The 15,725-nt window shown below is 39.6% G+C and overlaps 3 protein-coding genes across 3 annotated transcripts; all 3 read left to right on the top strand.

Annotated features, from left to right (window-relative positions):
• Positions 1-43: 43 nt before the first annotated feature.
• Positions 44-690, top strand: LOC113672427 (NADH dehydrogenase [ubiquinone] 1 alpha subcomplex subunit 8). Its single transcript, XM_027188706.2, has one exon. The coding sequence runs from the start codon at positions 44-46 to the stop codon at positions 428-430; it is 387 nt and encodes a 128-aa protein (XP_027044507.1). The 3' UTR covers positions 431-690.
• A 1,634-nt stretch (positions 691-2,324) lies between these two features.
• LOC113672425 (solute carrier family 49 member 4) lies at positions 2,325-10,552 on the top strand. The gene is made up of 11 exons (XM_027188704.2): positions 2,325-2,695; positions 3,288-3,378; positions 3,503-3,777; positions 4,441-4,503; positions 4,873-5,002; positions 5,279-5,325; positions 5,731-5,792; positions 6,672-6,739; positions 7,410-7,528; positions 8,022-8,204; positions 8,847-10,552. Exons 1-11 carry the CDS (start codon positions 2,410-2,412, stop codon positions 9,095-9,097), a joined length of 1,575 nt encoding a protein of 524 aa, XP_027044505.2. The 5' UTR covers positions 2,325-2,409; the 3' UTR covers positions 9,098-10,552.
• A 1,129-nt stretch (positions 10,553-11,681) lies between these two features.
• Positions 11,682-14,863, top strand: LOC113672465 (uncharacterized). Its single transcript, XM_089181285.1, has one exon. It carries the CDS (start codon positions 12,481-12,483, stop codon positions 14,185-14,187), a length of 1,707 nt encoding a protein of 568 aa, XP_089037411.1. The 5' UTR covers positions 11,682-12,480; the 3' UTR covers positions 14,188-14,863.
• The last annotated feature ends 862 nt before the right edge of the window (positions 14,864-15,725 follow it).

Below are 15,725 nucleotides of genomic sequence, written 5' to 3'. Positions count from 1 at the left end.
CCATCTTGATCCTCTTGTGAGTGTGTGCGTGTTCTTTGCAGAAATGGCTACCGGAGTTAAAGACATACAATTCAAAGACCTAGAGGTCGAAGAAGTAGAAGTAACTTCCGCCGTTTTGATGGGAGGTGCGCATCATCTTGGGCAGTACTGTGACAAGGACTTCAAGACCTTCATGGGTTGCCGATATGGCCACAAAGACCCACGTAAGTGCTTGGACGAAGGAAAGCAAGCAACGAAATGTGCCCTAGATTACTTTAAGAAGCTTAAGGAACATTGCAACGACGTCTTCACCAAGCATTGGACTTGCCTTGACTATAATAACCAGGAATTTGGTTATTGCCGGGCGACGCAGAAGAAATTTGATGCCTGCGTCTTGGAAAAGCTTGGATTGGAATGTACACAACCTGTTCATCTTGAACTTTACGATTGATTTGGGTTGTTTTCAATGAACGGATATATACTCTGAAAGTTGATTAGCATGACATCCTTAAGTCTAAATTGTGATGGGCATGGAAAAAATTTGACTCATGATGGATTTAAACGTGTTTCTGTAATTACCAACAAGGCGTCTTGGCAAAATGTATAAAATGTACATTTAAGGATGCATCACTGTGGCTCTTAACTGTTTGCTGGAAATTTTTGGAAGTTTTGGTGTAGGAATAAAGTTTTGATGGACTGTCTTTCGAAAAATATGTTGCATCTCCGGAAGTTATGTGATCAGGGATTTTAATTACCTTACGTGAGTAACCAAGATCGTTATTCTGGGTTAACAAAGGATAATCCTTCAAGCATAATTTTTGCTTTTGCAAGAAAATGGTATACTCTCAAAATAATTGAATGTTCAGTGTCCCTAAAAGTGGCATGGTGTCTAATCTCAGTCAAGCAGACAAGGTACCCTACTTTGAGCTTTCAACCCTTGTTTGACCCTTTTGCTCTCAGTATCTCATTTATTTATTAATTCTCCTTACTGTCTGCCATACAAATCCCTTGATGTTGGTTCAGAGAAGTAGGTATTGGATCAACCAATATCCCCCAAATTGATATATTTCTTTGTTCCCATCATTTTTTCTTATGGTATCATCTTGATATTGTAAGGAGAAATTCTGTCTTGGTCACCCATGGGAGTTAACGTTGCCCTTAAACAATGAATACTTTTCATAAATAACAGGACCATCAACCACTCATTTCTCTGCTGACATTTAGTCATCTTCCATTACACAATGATTTTGCAGCCATTTTTGACATTAAATGGGCAGCAATCTACACCATTACAGAGTGGACAATCTTAGGTTCAGAAATTGTTAAGATATGTGTAGATTCCTTTCCATCTCAGTTGTCCACAGCCCATCTTGATCATGACAACCTTTTGCATTCATTGAGTTTTCTTCTGTCAGAGAGGAGGGAAAGAGACATGGAGAGAGTTGAGGTCAGAGTGATAAGGTATTGGCATGGGTGGGATTTCAAAGGTAAAGGAAATTTGACTTTTTGTGATATTAGGGTACAAAAATTGACGAAGGGACAAGGTGACAACAGAGAGGCAAGAGTGAGAGGTAGAATCTGGATTCTCCTTTACCTTGAGTTGTCACACTCACTTTCCACCATGTAAATAATTTTTATGAATATTTTTCATTCTGTTCTCTATACATTTCCTAAAGAGCTGACAAGGAGAATCTGTTGAAGAATCAAGAATTTCTTGAATTGGTGATCACTTCCCTAATTCTTGTGACCTTAAAGTTTGATTTGGGGGTGATATTGTGGAGAGAAATTAGATGCTAATCAGTCTTAAGGGACAAAGAGTGAAAAAAGTTTGGGGACTGAGGATTTGATAAAAAAAAACTTCACTATTTTAATGATTATATATCATTTAAAACTTCCCTCTACAATAAATACAGAATAGTTCACTTTTCCGTCATTGTTAATTTTTTTTTACCTTCACTTTCCTGCAGCCTTCTGGAACTTGAATTGTATGGGGCAGCCAAGCCAACAGGAAAACCTTGGGTTAATATACTAGCCAACATAAAAATCTTGATACCGGTAAATGATTTTGGATATTCCATAATATTTTAATCGGCCTGATAAGTTAACGGTGTCAGGACATAATATCTGAGACCGGGTCTGGCGGTTGTCGCAATTGCTTTTTCTCAGTTACCTTGAGATGATCAATAATTCGCCAATTCGTCACGATAATTTTTGTTTTAAACCATCGTTTCCTTTATCCGTGTAAATTGATTAGAATTCTGCTCACGAACTCTAAATCATTGTTTCCGTTGACGTCGAAATTGATTTTCCTCTGGTTGCACATTTCCCGTGTATCCCCTCCCCCACCCTCAATGGAATCGACAAAAAGCCAATCGGACAGCCCACTGCTATAATAAGCGAGACTCGCATTTCAATCATAAACAAACGAGCATGGCCGATAAGGTTCTGTCGGTGAGTCGGAGTTTTCTCTTAAAAAAAGATAAGGACTCCGTCACAGACTCCTGCTCCGTGTACAGAAGGAGATGGTACATCTTGATCGTATTCTCTTTGATCGCTGGAGTGCAGGCAGCGGCTTGGAACACGTGGGGTCCTATAGCGGGATCCGCTGAAGATGTTTTTGGCTGGAGCGATGGAACGATCGCGCTCCTCGAGAACTGGGGGCCGATCGCTTATATTGTGTCCTTCGCACTCTTTTCATGGCTTTTGGATGTCAAAGGTGTGCGATTTTATTATTTTTCTCGTCACAAAATCATGCTTCGATGGTTGGATAAAACATGCTTTTGCACGCATCCATTCAAATGCACACCTACGGCTCGTACACGTGTGTTTGTTTCGCATGGAGTGATTTTATGAATACAGCACCAGATGCATGAAAAGCGATTAGATTGTCTCATGCCTTCTTGTGTGTCATGTATTATTTAGACATTTTGGAGCTTATGTTGTTATTGTACTGTAATCCATTACGTCATATTCCGCCCGGATTAACAAGCAATTTGTAGAACAGTAGGGAAAGGTTGATCTTATTAATACTGCGTTGTGGTTCGACTTCGGCGGAGACATGCCGTGATATTGGCTGAGAGAGAAATTGAAAGTAGAATGTTAAATTTAGCCTTCTGTAAGGCACAAGTTGGTAATTGTGTAAATGATGTGGCAAAGGTTAGCAAAAAAGCTGCTGATGACAAACATTGTGTAATGCAATCTTTTGGTTTGGGGGGAGGGGGGGTGTGTCTCTTCCCATCTGCATTTTTTGTTCAGGGGTATTGTTTAATAATGATTGAAAATTGTTGAATGATGTGATTCTGTTGTAGGTTTAAGGATCTCAGTTCTAGTAACAGTTGCACTGATGTTTGTAGGAACAGGGATTAGGTGTATCACATCAAAACCCAAACCAGCAACATGGTATGTCCAATGCTATTGTAACTGGTTAAAATATTTGCTGATCTTATCAAAGACTTGGAATTCTTTCTTTGTTATCAGATTTTTAATACCTGTAAAGCAATTCATTTTTTTCAATTTTCAATAGGCTAATACACACGGGTCAATTTTTTAATGACCTTGCTGCACCAGTTGCCATGGGTGCTCCACCCTTGGTGTCCTCTACATGGTTCCCCCCTAATCAGAGAGCAACAGCAACAGCAATCTCATCATTAATGAGTTATGTTGGAATATCAATATCATTTGGAGTAGGGCCTTTTGTTCTCAATCCCACAGAAGTTGCAGATCCTCCCTTGCCTAATGCAGATATTTACAATAACTCTCACAAGGACAGTGTTTACTTGGGAAATAATAGCACAAACAGTTAAGTTCTCTTTGTCATTTTACTTCCATTTGGTATTAATAATTATTAGTAGACATCTATCTGTTTGCAATAATGATGCACTACAGTTTTAAGACTAATGATGATGAAGAACTAAGGTTGGTAATGCTCTCATGTATAGGATATTGCAAGGAAGTGAGGGCATTTCCTATGCAAACAAGTGAAGTTTGAAAGTTCGTTCATTGGACAAGTCATAGCATTGTGAACTGATCTTTGAAAGCTTTAATTCTGACCAAATCCCATAGTGTACTCTATTATAGTAAATTTATGCATAGTAATCATAATAATTTAGCAGTGGTTATTCCACAAGGTGGCTCTTTCTAACCACTGTTTCCAGATCAAATTGGAATGCTAGTTTTTGTGGAGGAAGGAAAATGGGAGGACCAAGAAAAAACCCTCAGAGTAACATTGAGAACCAATAACAACCCCAACCCACATGTGATGCCAGGTCTGGGAATCAAACCTGGACCACAGCAGTGAGAGGCAAGCGCTCTCACCACTGCACCATCTCCACTCCTCCCAATACATTCATAATTGACCAATCAGGCAGAAGATATTTTGTTAAATGTGTTAATAATTAACATCTTTATTTAGCTATTAGACAATAATAAGTAATATAATTTTGTTGTTCACTTACCACACAGAGATGTCTTGGGAAGACGCTGTGTCTACTGCGAGGTGGCATATCATGCTTTATATGTACATTGGTTAGTAAACAAAGATTGTGAAATTTTGCAAAAGTTTAGGTGCAACATAACTTTGTGTAGCCCTTTGGCAACCAGGACCTTTCTGAATTTGTTTGTTGTCCTGAACAATGGTATAAAATCAATCTGTCTGCTGTGATATGAAGCAACTGGGTTAGGAGAATTGATTTAAGTTCTCCTGGATGATTTTACCTTTTTATCTCAGGTTTCTAATCCTTTAACTCCAAAGATCTGATTGTTAATTCTCTCTTCTAGCTGCTACACATTTCCTCATAAGCAAGTTACAAGAATTTGGTTTTAGATCAAGGTAACAACTTCTACCTGATAAGTTTGAGTAATAAAATGCCTAACCATCTCTTCTGAATTCCACAGAGTTTGGATTGGTGGCCTTCTTGTTTCTATGTGTCTTGGTGTACTTCCCAGCAAAGCCTCCCAGGCCACCCAGTTTTTCTGCTGCCAAGAAAAAAGTTGACTATGTAGAAGGTGGAAAAAGACTCATCAAGTGAGTCTTAACTTTTTTTTAAAGATATCTCAGTATTTGACATTGTTTTTTTGTTGTCACTGAGCCTCTCTAAGAATTACCAGGACCCTCTGGATGAATCTGAATGGGCCACCCTGTGGCCACCCTGTATAGTTTACCTTACCTTATCTTACTTTACCTGCAAACATTTATAACATGAAATCAAATTGAGTACTCAGAGAGAGTCGGAAAAATTGTTTGAAGATTTGTAAATGTTAGGCTATGCTGACCCTATTGCTTTTGTTGTTATTTTTGAAGAAATTGCCAGTTCTGGAATTTAAACATTCTTTATGGAGCAACAACAGGTATATTTGTGAAACACAGCATTACGAACAGTCCATCATACTCATATCATTTGTGACTGAAAGAGAGTTGTATATCTCAGCAAGACCATGCAAAGGGAGTTTCACAGAAGGAAACGTAGTATAGTGTTATATTTTCCTGTAAAATTCACCTCAGGAAAGAAAATTTCCTGTCCTTTATTTAAATTGTTGTTGGCTCTTTTGGTTTTGCCCACTTGACAGCAGATTAAATTAGAAAAGAAGGGCTACTTGCAGAAAGGTTAAATCCATTATATTGGCTCTCAAGTGTAAAGTCCTGTTTATCAGTGAATTCAGAATGGTACAGGTACTGTAAGAAAGAGACACAAAATGCAAATGACAAGTTTCCTCTACATGCTTAAGTTCTTATTGATAATATTTTTCCTCCAGGTGTTTTCAGTGGATGGGGAGGAGTGTTGGCAGTGAATCTCTTGGCATTCAACTTAAAACAAGTAATTATCTTTCTTGCTACTCATTAAAGAGCTTTCTCTTTTGTAAGCTTAGCTTACTCCAGCGGCTGCCTATTCTAACTTATTTTGATCAATATTTAATTTCTGTTTCAAACCTGTCACCTTTATCAGTTTGCTTGATCACCAGCTGTTTCAAGGTAGGTTGTTGTGGTAGAACACAAAAATGTCACAGTACATGTGACAACTCTGAAAGGTACTGTGGTGGTACTCAGGTCACAGTTCCTTGACCTCAGATTTCAGGGAAATCTGAAAAAATGTCACTTTAAGGACAAGGCATCATGGGTTGGTGAATTAATTGATTTATATGACTTATCATAATTATTCACTGATCACCAGATAACCTTTTGACATGGTTGTGTTCACCTTATTTCCTTCAACCTTTCATAAAACAGCTGTATGCCTCCCTTCCATTCTGGTATTAACCCTTTAACTCCCATGAGTGACCAAGAGAGAATTTCTCCTTAAAAAGACAATACAATATCAACCAGATAAGTGATGAGAATTAAGAAAAGTATCAATTCGGAGATAATTAGTGGATCCAATACTAAATTCTCTGAACTAATATTGTTAGAATTGTATGGTTGACAGTAAGGAGAATTACAAATTTGATCTGGGAGTTAAGGGTGAAAGCTTCCCTCAAAAAACTTTTTGCTGTGTAAATTCAAAAATGACTCTTACTGATCAGTGTTAGCATGTTATTTATCTGATAATTTAAGATTTGCTAAATTGTAATATTTTTTGTGTCCTTCTCTGAGCACATCCACTGCTTATCCCCTTGAGAAGACTCAATCATCAAATTAGTGAATAATGTATAAATAAACTCAAGCAAGAGAGAACATTTGATATTTGATTTATTTTAAGGATACAGCTGGTTGGATCGGTTTCTATGCCAACATCACAGGTTGTGTCTTTGGATTCATCATGGCAAGGTATTAAAGGGAGGAGGGGTTGGATTATTGGTATAGGTTGCATGCAACATAGAATTACATGGCTGAGAAGGAATGAGTGACTTGAAATTTGTTTTTATGACGGGAGGGGAGGGTTAGGCACAGGTGAAAGATATATAGGAAAGTGATTGAGGCTAGAATACTCCCCTATCTCTCAAAGAGTATTCTGTGATCAGGGTTTGTTTTTTCTTTTTGTGTTTTCTACCATGATGAAAGATAGGGAAAAACAAGAGTAAACGAATGCAGTCCTTCACAATCATCATCTTTAAACGTAATCCCCCCCTCCCCCAAAATCTTTTTTTTTCTGTGTATAAATTGATACAGGGTGAGATCCATAAGCTCTCAAAGTATTCCTTGAAATATGTTAGCAATACACTTGAAAGACTTTTGCCAGCTCGCAGTTTGGGTAAAAACTATTTGAATCATGTTCTACCTGGTCTCGGGATTTTTTTTCTTTTCTATCTCTTTTTACGTCCTCTGTCCGAAGCAGAAATGCAAAAAATAACAACAGAAACTCTGATGCCCATTGTATCTAGACAAGGGAGTGCTCACAGTTTATCATTAGGTAAAAGATAAAAATTGTTATAACCTAAAAAATGTATCATAGGTTCAATATTTGTTATTTAGTAATGTAAAAATTTCCTTTTTCTAGGTTTGCTGATGTGTTTACCGGGCACATGAAGTTATTCCTTATCTTCCTGTTCCTGGGTTCTACTGGCTCGTTTTTGTGGTTTTCACTTCTCTGTCAAAGATTTATTCCATTTTCAATAGGTGCGCAAAGTTGATTATTCGCGTCGTGTACAAGGATTGCACGTGCTCGTGTATACTGTTAATAACGAAACCTCGTTTTTTTCTGCTCGAAAAAACGAGGTTAATAAGATATATATTTTATCTCTGGGTTCAAATAGTAGGGCAAGAATGGTTGGGCGTGGTAGGAGCTTCAGGCATTCAGATTTGACAGTCCGTTGCTCCACCAACTAAGTGACGGTGATAAGTTGGTTTTATCGACTGAGTTGACAACGTGAATTGGCCACCAAAAGCTGACTTTTCGAGCGTTAGCCCTTTGTCGGAGCGAAAGACGAAGGCGCTGACGAAGCGCTAACGCTCAAAACGCCACCCTTATGTAAAGGACGGAGAACTCGTTGGTGTGTTAGGCCATACACTAGTTTTCTGCGCGACAAGCGACACATAAACGATGATATATGATGTACACTTCTCACAACGAAATTCTTCCTCGTTTAAATGCTAATTCATTTTCCTTCAGTGTGGCTGTACATCTCCGCAATCCTTGGCGGCTGCTTTATCAATGGTTCCATCCCGCTGTTTTATGAGCTCACGATTGAAACAACGTATCCTATTGCGGAGGGAATTCCTATGGCTGTGGTGACTACCTCTAATCATTTATTCTGCTTGCTGTTTTTGGCTGCATTGATGATTCCCGGAATAGGTGAGATGACTATTTACACTACAGTAATTTTTACATCGTATTTAGTGGCGTACAACCAAATTCATGCTGGCCAGTCGCATTATTGTCATAATGCACCAGTACGAACTTAGGGTACGAGTTAAAAAAAAAAACCCCAACTTTCTAAACCATTATAAACGCGAATTACATAATAAAGAGGTTTAATTTTGCATCTGGTTGGTTGAGAGGATGGCGCAATAGGCCAATAACATGGCAAAGTAAAGAAATATCAATGACTTTAGAGAGGGTGGAAAAGGGTTATACGTGACGCATGATGAAGGCCACAAATTGATATGTGACGTGTGAAATTTACAGAAAGATTAGAGTGATTCGTAAATTGATGAACCAGCGTGAGGCGTGATATGCCCCCTGAAATATATGTGACCCGTGAATACGTGATCTACGAGGTGTTACATTTGCGCTTGCTTTATTAAGTGCGACCTGGCGCGCCTTTTGTATCACAAACTATTGGAAGAAAGCGTCAGTGACGCGATCTCGACGCGGTACTGCGCTTGCGCAATTCAGTTAAGTTTACATTTAGATGAGTCTGTTGTGCTCTGAAGACCTTCTTGGAACTGATTTTCGATATGAAGACTGAATTCTCTACCTGAATCTTCCATTTAGGAACCTTGTGGATGAATTGGTGTATGGTGGGCATTTGCGCTGGATGTATTCCTCTTTTACTTCTGTTTAAAGAAAAGTACTCTCGCCTTGAACTGGATGCAGCAAATAGGAAAGCGAAGCGTACTGGAGCAATACAAAACACAAGGCAGGACGAGGAAACTCCGCTCATATCTTCGGTGGAAATCGGTTATGGCGGAGGTGAAAAAAATGGAGTCCACAACAGGAATGGTTCAACAACTTCTGAAGTTTAAATGCTGTACTTATAGGGCTATTGACAGTGGGTACAGACTTTAGAGCAATCTTTGCATCTTTAAAAATGATAACCTTTAAAATTCAAATGGAATGAAATACCCAAAATAAGAATCTGTTCGCTTTGTATGACGTGTACTGAAATACCCAAAGTAAGAATCTGTTCGAGAAGGGGGTTCGCTTTTTATGACGCCGTGAGGGGCTCCTGATGACGTGTACAAGGGTGTGTGGTGCCACAGATTGTCAATTTAAGTCACTTGCTTTTTTTATTTTTTGTTTCTTCTTTTTTCAAAAGGTGTTTACTTGGAATTTTCCTGGCCTGGATTATTAAGGATGTTTGTTTTTAGTACTGCAATCTGCAATCGGGCGCTTACTCAAGAATTCCTATTGAGCAGCCCGGCATTAGAACGTACAAATTTTGCCTTCCCTTTTTCCTGTCTATCTTGTAGTGATTTGCCACAGGTAATAAATTTTCAAGATGTAAGACTCCAAGGGTAATCAGTAATATGGCAATCATGATAAAATTAATCCGGTCAACCCTTTGACCCATAACAATAGTAATTTGCGTCTAATTCCCCCCCCCCCCCGCTTTTAATATTATCCCCTGAATCGATGGTTAAGGCACAAGAATAAAGCAAATTATTACCAACGTAAGAAGCACTTAGTTCGTAAAGAAATTCTCCTTGTCAGCACCAAAGGAAATACATAGAAAACAGTATGGAGAATATGCATACTGATCTCAGGGTGCAAAGGGTTGATCTTTTCTTGATACAATGTATCAGGGAGGTTTTACTTAACAAATGTCATGGAATATACTTTGATCCAAATCTAGTTTTAATTTTCAATTAACTGAGATGAACCTTGTAGCATCCAGTTTAACAAAATTACTATTGTCGTATTTGCTTCCTCCTTCGGAATGTATTTTGTACATGTACATGAAATGTTTACTTGCTGTTTTATCTTTTCATTTCGAGGACGCTATTATATGTAATTCTGTTGAATGTTCACCGTAGTATAAGATCAGATTCTGATAGTTGACATTTCAGCTATTTAATGTGTTAATTTAAAACCCTATTAAACGAGATGACATATTTATGAAAAATCTCCTATTAGTTGCTGGAAACAACATTGGTTGTGTTTCAGTGCATGCTCAGAGAATAATTTTTTGTAGTAACGAAGATAGGTACAATGCGGTAGTTAAATGTAATATTAATTTGAAATCTTCCTGTCGATTTATGAGCGGTGGATTTTTTCCTTTATCATTTACGGAGGAAAACGTATTGAAGTACAATTCAATTTATAGATCAGTATTTAAATTTTTACTTGCCTTTAAGGAGTCTTATCAGAAGCATATGATATAATTTTGCTTCTACTCAAATGAGCTGCATACTCAAAATTGTACACGTCCAATGAGTTACAGTAATGATAGAATTATGTATTAAAATGCAGTTGAAGAATGCGGTCAAGTGCTCATTATTAGTGCTGCCACAAAGCGGTTTCTTTGCCCGCGAGAAAGTCTGAGTCTACAAGGGATCTGGCACTAATATTTAGTGCATTAAAGAATCTCATCGTGCCCTTAATTGCGATGAACTGGTTATTGATGATCATCGCATGCCTGCAAGTAAGCATTTCACTCCCGCCTTCGGACTGAAGAAGGCTCCAACCCAGCTTCCTTACTCGCCTTATCTCATAGGCTATCGCCTACCGATCGCTCTCCACCTTGCATCATGGGATCACGGGCGGGAACTCTCAACTGCTGTTCAGCAGTTACAGGATAAGTTCATGTTGTTTAGGCCCTGATGGTATTTATTTATGGCGGTATGAAAGAAAGACGGCGGGAAACTACAATATAACTTTGCCGAATGACCATCCAGCTGTGCGTGTACCTCCTGAGTACGAACATGGTTTTGCGTTCAGAACGCGACAAAGATCAAGTTATGACCACTTTGTTCTTCCTTAGCGAAATCCGCAGATCGCAGCTCAAAAACTTGCTGTTTTGAACCCTCTGAAACCTCTGCATTGAGACCTAGACACGGAGAAGTTTTGGAGCATTGTGTGCTCCCATGGACAAAATTCGACAAAACGCAAACCTCATAACTCAGGTGGCGAAGACCGAATCCAATGAAAGTACACGACACGAAGAAAGATCACGTCTAAAAAAATCGTGTAGATATCGAATTGTCAAACGGGTAGGTAATTTAGGTGTGGCACAGTTTACCACTCCCTTCCCCTTTTGGAAAAATCCTTGCCACGCCCCTGTCACATACATACTTCATAGTCTGCAAGTTGTTGAAAAGAACACCAATACCGCCTTCTCGTGTAACCCGCTGACCAAATTTCAAAGTGGTGGTCGTCCGCGGTTTTTATTGCTAGTGAGTGATACCACGTATTGCGGATATTTTGGATAAGATAATCCATAAGAAGATAAGATTGAACGGAAATCTGACTTATTCCTTCTGAGAAGTAAGCCGACTTGGAGCCGGTTACCATGCTCCAAATGATGCCATAAAAAAAAATCACGATCTTGTATGAAGCGTCTGCTTCGTAGAAAACTTTTGTCATGAAAGATGTGTCGGTCAGTCAGATCGAAAAACCGTGACGTTTTATTTAAAAAAGTTATGCTGCAACGTTTTTCGTGCACATACTTATCTCTTTTGGCGTGCAGACGTCTCTTCATGCTAATCAGTTCCTCTGCCATTTTTTTTTTCTTTTTGTTTTATTTGTTAGCATTTTGTTTTCTTTTTTATTTCTAGTTGAAAAAATTGCAACAACCGGAAAAAGAGAGTCCATGAAAAAGCCTTTGTCTATGTGCCGGTAAGGTGTGCACGGAAGCGTCGCTTGTGGTTTTCTTGCACTCGCGATGATATGTAAAGGAGGGCGGAGCGGCGTCTAGAAAAAACGATTTTTAAATCCCACTCTCTCGCGCCTTGCCTCTCAGCGCTCTAAAGAACACTCAGAGCCGCCTGCTAGACATGTTGTGGGAGGTGTCTGCTAGCTGTTTCATTACAACAATGGAAACTTGTTTCTTGATTAATTTGGAATAAATGAAATCGTAATGCGCTGAAACGGAGCCGCCTGATGTAACTTGACCGACGGCGCACACCTAAAACCACAGTTACTGAGGAAGTGATCAAAGAATCTCAAAGAAAGTCGAATAATTAATCAATGGCCACTTTAAAGTCATTAATTAAACTGACCAATCATCTGAGTTAAGACAATAATGACCGGCTTTGGAATGCGTGACGAGCTAAATTTAGGTATTACAATTAAAATAACACTCATTTCACTCAGACAAGACAAAACAGATTACACCACAGTCCGGTTCTTTGATTGGATTGTTTGAAGTCGTTATTTACTCTAGCACAGCTTTTCATCCTCAACACAGATGAATTCTCCGAGGTATGAATGTTCTCAATGTGGCGGCTCGGCTTGCGAACTGAATTGCCTTCCGTGTTCACACACTGTGTGCACTCATTGTTTTCATATGCAAAACAGTCATGCGACTGCTGCTTCTGTTAATTGTACGTGCCCAATCGACAAACACGAGTTTCATTTAGCTGATGACGGCATTGAGAGCTTTCCTACCAGGGGTTTTTCGGTTGAGGTTTCAAACAATCGAGCGTTTAATGCCCAATCACAACCAGCTCACGTCGAGATGGATGCACTGTTGACATACACACAGGAATACAAAAACGATTTGTCAATTTCCATCCGAGACATGGAACATGCCATTCATTCGTCATTATCAGAGCAGGAGGTTCGTGTGAAGGAGGAGATCAGACGAACTGCCGAAGATCTGATCGAGGTTGTTCTGGCGAAAGAGAAAGAGTTGTACAGAGACGTGGATCGATTTATCGAAGCAGAAAAACGAGAGAAGCAGCAACAATTGGCAGACTTCTCTTTAGAGGCTCATCACATCGTGGAAGAAGTGCGACGACATCACGGCCAGTTTAAACAAGTGAGGGATAATCCTGCGCTTATGGATCAACTGCAAACGAGCCTTCAAACCGTAAATGAACGCAAGAGCGCCCTCATGGAGGAGAATCGACGTTCTTCGGTCAAGCTTTCATTTAAAATCAACGAGAGGTGTTTTGAGGAGCCGATTGGGAAAGTGGAATGTAGAAGGAGCAAAGGTCCCACAGGAAGTGATCAGCTCAATTCTCCTTTGACGATACCTGTGCGCCATCTGTCATCAAGGCGGCGGTCCTCGAGCGAGCGCAAGAGAAAAGCAGGACAAGTTATTAAAAATATCGTTCCACCGAGCCCTTTAACTGAAAAATTCCGTCCGTGGGCTGTCTCCGTAAGTGAAAGTGGCCACAGCGCTGTCGTAGACAGAGGAAATAACTGTATTCACATTTTTAATCCGAGAGGCGATTTCTTACGGCACGTAGCTAAACCCTACGGAAACCAAAGCAAGTTCTTAGAGGTGTATGGCGTGACATTTTTATCACGCAGTACTTTTGCAGTGGCCGAATACTCGCCGTCAACCGGAAGTGGGTGTCTCTTGGAAATGGATATTTCTGGGGAGCACTTGCGCGTGATTGGGAACCTCAAAGGGCCTGCCTATATCACTGCATTCAACACCGCTTCACGAGAAGGGAAGAAAATCATAGCAGTTTATTACACAAACAGCTTGGAGGCACCTGAGATATTTGGCGACGAAAGCAAGCTCGAGCTACCATTGCAAGAAAATGACAATGGCTTTCTGTTTCATCCTCAAAAAGGCGTCTTTTTGAAGGACAAACTCGTGTTTTCTGACATAAATGAAAGGAAGAACCAAGGATGCGTGAAAGTCTTCGAGTCCCAGGGTCAATTTAGCCATGAGTTTGGTAAACAGCCTATTTGGAACGAGGAAGGCTTGGGCCATCCTCTTCGTATTGCCGCTGACCCTTTAAGCTGCAAAGTCCTAGTTTACCACCAGTTTTCCAGCAAGATGATGGTGTATGACGTCAATGGCGCATGCGTGTCGGAGTTTCGTACTGTATCTGGACTTCTTGACTTTGTTGTTACAGCCGATGGCCACATGTTTGCCACGTGCAGCAACAACAGTGAATTTCCAAATTCTCTAATCGTTTTATCTTATAATACTTAAGAGATGAAAATTTCAGTGACTAATATTCAGCGTTTTAAGGGCGATTCAAGGAATTTTTGATGGGGGGGGGGGAGGGGGGGGTCAAAATAACTGAGCTGTACTCGTAAGACAGGAGAGAATAAGGCTTCCCTGTTACATGTTCTCTTTAGGAGTAGTAACGGTAATCCAACGAACTCCATTATACATTTAGAGAACAAGGCTTTTGACTCACCGCTTATGAAAAGAGCTTATCACTTTGTTATGACTTATGACAGCCATGACAGGTCGACCCCAGAGTTCTTCGTGTGCGGAAAACAGAAGCTGGGGACTAGAATTGTACATTACGAGTAACAGTGTGCGCTCACAGGTCCTAGATCTATGATTTTTGTTGTTGTTGACACCGGCCAACTTCTGCCACGTACTCAGGCGCCATTTCTCATTCTCGCGACCAAGGAAAGGAAATAGTATACGCGCTGGCGATACGGTTTGACTTACAGGGTGAACCAGGGTCATATTTTTCTCAAAACGAATGATGCTATGGAATAAGAGAAACATTCTTCTTAAACTCTGCGGTGTTTTCCTATACATTTGTGTTTTGTTCAGTTTGTTGCCTGAAGGCAAACCAGGTTATATTAGTTGCATCAGAGAGGATGTCTTATTTAGTCAAAAGATGTAAATTAAAGGCAATACTTTGGGATGTTTGCTTCATTTCCTCAAGTTGTAAAGCTATTTTTTTGCAACCAGTATCTACGCAATTACCTTTAATTTTTACAACAGCCCCGATGCCTCTGTCTCTAACACCCTTTTTTATTTTTTCATTTTTTTCTACAGAAAAACGTGTTTTTCTTTCGGACTTGTTGAAAGTCAGCCTTCTTTTTTTCTTTTATCAAAATCATTGAAAACATCGGTTGCGCAAGGTCTCTCACCCTAACCCACCCAACCAGAAAAATAAGTCTTGCATGTATACTATGTTTTCGTCTAAATGTGATTCGTGCTCTGTGCATTTTTCGGCGTTTTTTTACTCTCGCTTATGACTTAGGAATGAGATTTTATTTCAGCGGCCCAATTTGTGTTTTGTCATGGAGACTGGTTGTTTAGGTTTGGTCACTCATTTAGACAAGATCCTTGTTTCGCATTGTTTCAACTCGTGATACTATTTGTCATAATCGATTTGCTCCCTATAATATTGCAATCGTTGCAGGAAAAATGAAACAAAATGATCATTTTGTGAGGGTCTCAATGGGATAAGTCGCTGGCCTTAATACGGCCAAAAACTTTGACGATTAGGCGAAAAAATTGACAAATTTTAACCGTTAGTCGTTAAAAAAGTTAACCGTCAGCCCTGAAATGGCCAACGTTTAACCTTCCGTCGTAAAAGCCGCCACCCCGTTGAGATTCTAACACCAAGAGTTTCGTGTGGATTGTTCGCCTTTGTATTATTTTATGAATAGTTGAATGTGATCAGTTTTCGAGTGTTTTTGCAATATCCCAAATGAGTTGTTTCGTCTCGGTCTATAACTCAATTATGGTCTGAGTTTATTTCAACTAGATTGAAAGCT

Source organism: Pocillopora damicornis, chromosome 9 (assembly GCF_964200805.1).
Source record: "Pocillopora damicornis chromosome 9, jaPocDami1.2, whole genome shotgun sequence".
Lineage (NCBI taxonomy): Eukaryota > Metazoa > Cnidaria > Anthozoa > Scleractinia > Pocilloporidae > Pocillopora > Pocillopora damicornis.
This window is presented reverse-complemented; position numbering and strand designations above follow the sequence as displayed.

What these genes read in the sequence shown, in the direction of transcription:
- LOC113672427 (XM_027188706.2), top strand. Translation starts at nt 44, where the DNA reads ATGGCTACCGGAGTTAAAGACATACAATTCAAAGACCTAGAGGTCGAA.
- LOC113672425 (XM_027188704.2), top strand. Translation starts at nt 2,410, where the DNA reads ATGGCCGATAAGGTTCTGTCGGTGAGTCGGAGTTTTCTCTTAAAAAAA. An exon ending in AAACCCAAACCAGCAACATG is followed by an intron (nt 3,379 to 3,502) that starts GTATGTCCAATG and finishes AATTTTCAATAG; the next exon opens with GCTAATACACACGGGTCAAT. An exon ending in ATTTATTCCATTTTCAATAG is followed by an intron (nt 7,529 to 8,021) that starts GTGCGCAAAGTT and finishes ATTTTCCTTCAG; the next exon opens with TGTGGCTGTACATCTCCGCA.
- LOC113672465 (XM_089181285.1), top strand. Translation starts at nt 12,481, where the DNA reads ATGAATTCTCCGAGGTATGAATGTTCTCAATGTGGCGGCTCGGCTTGC.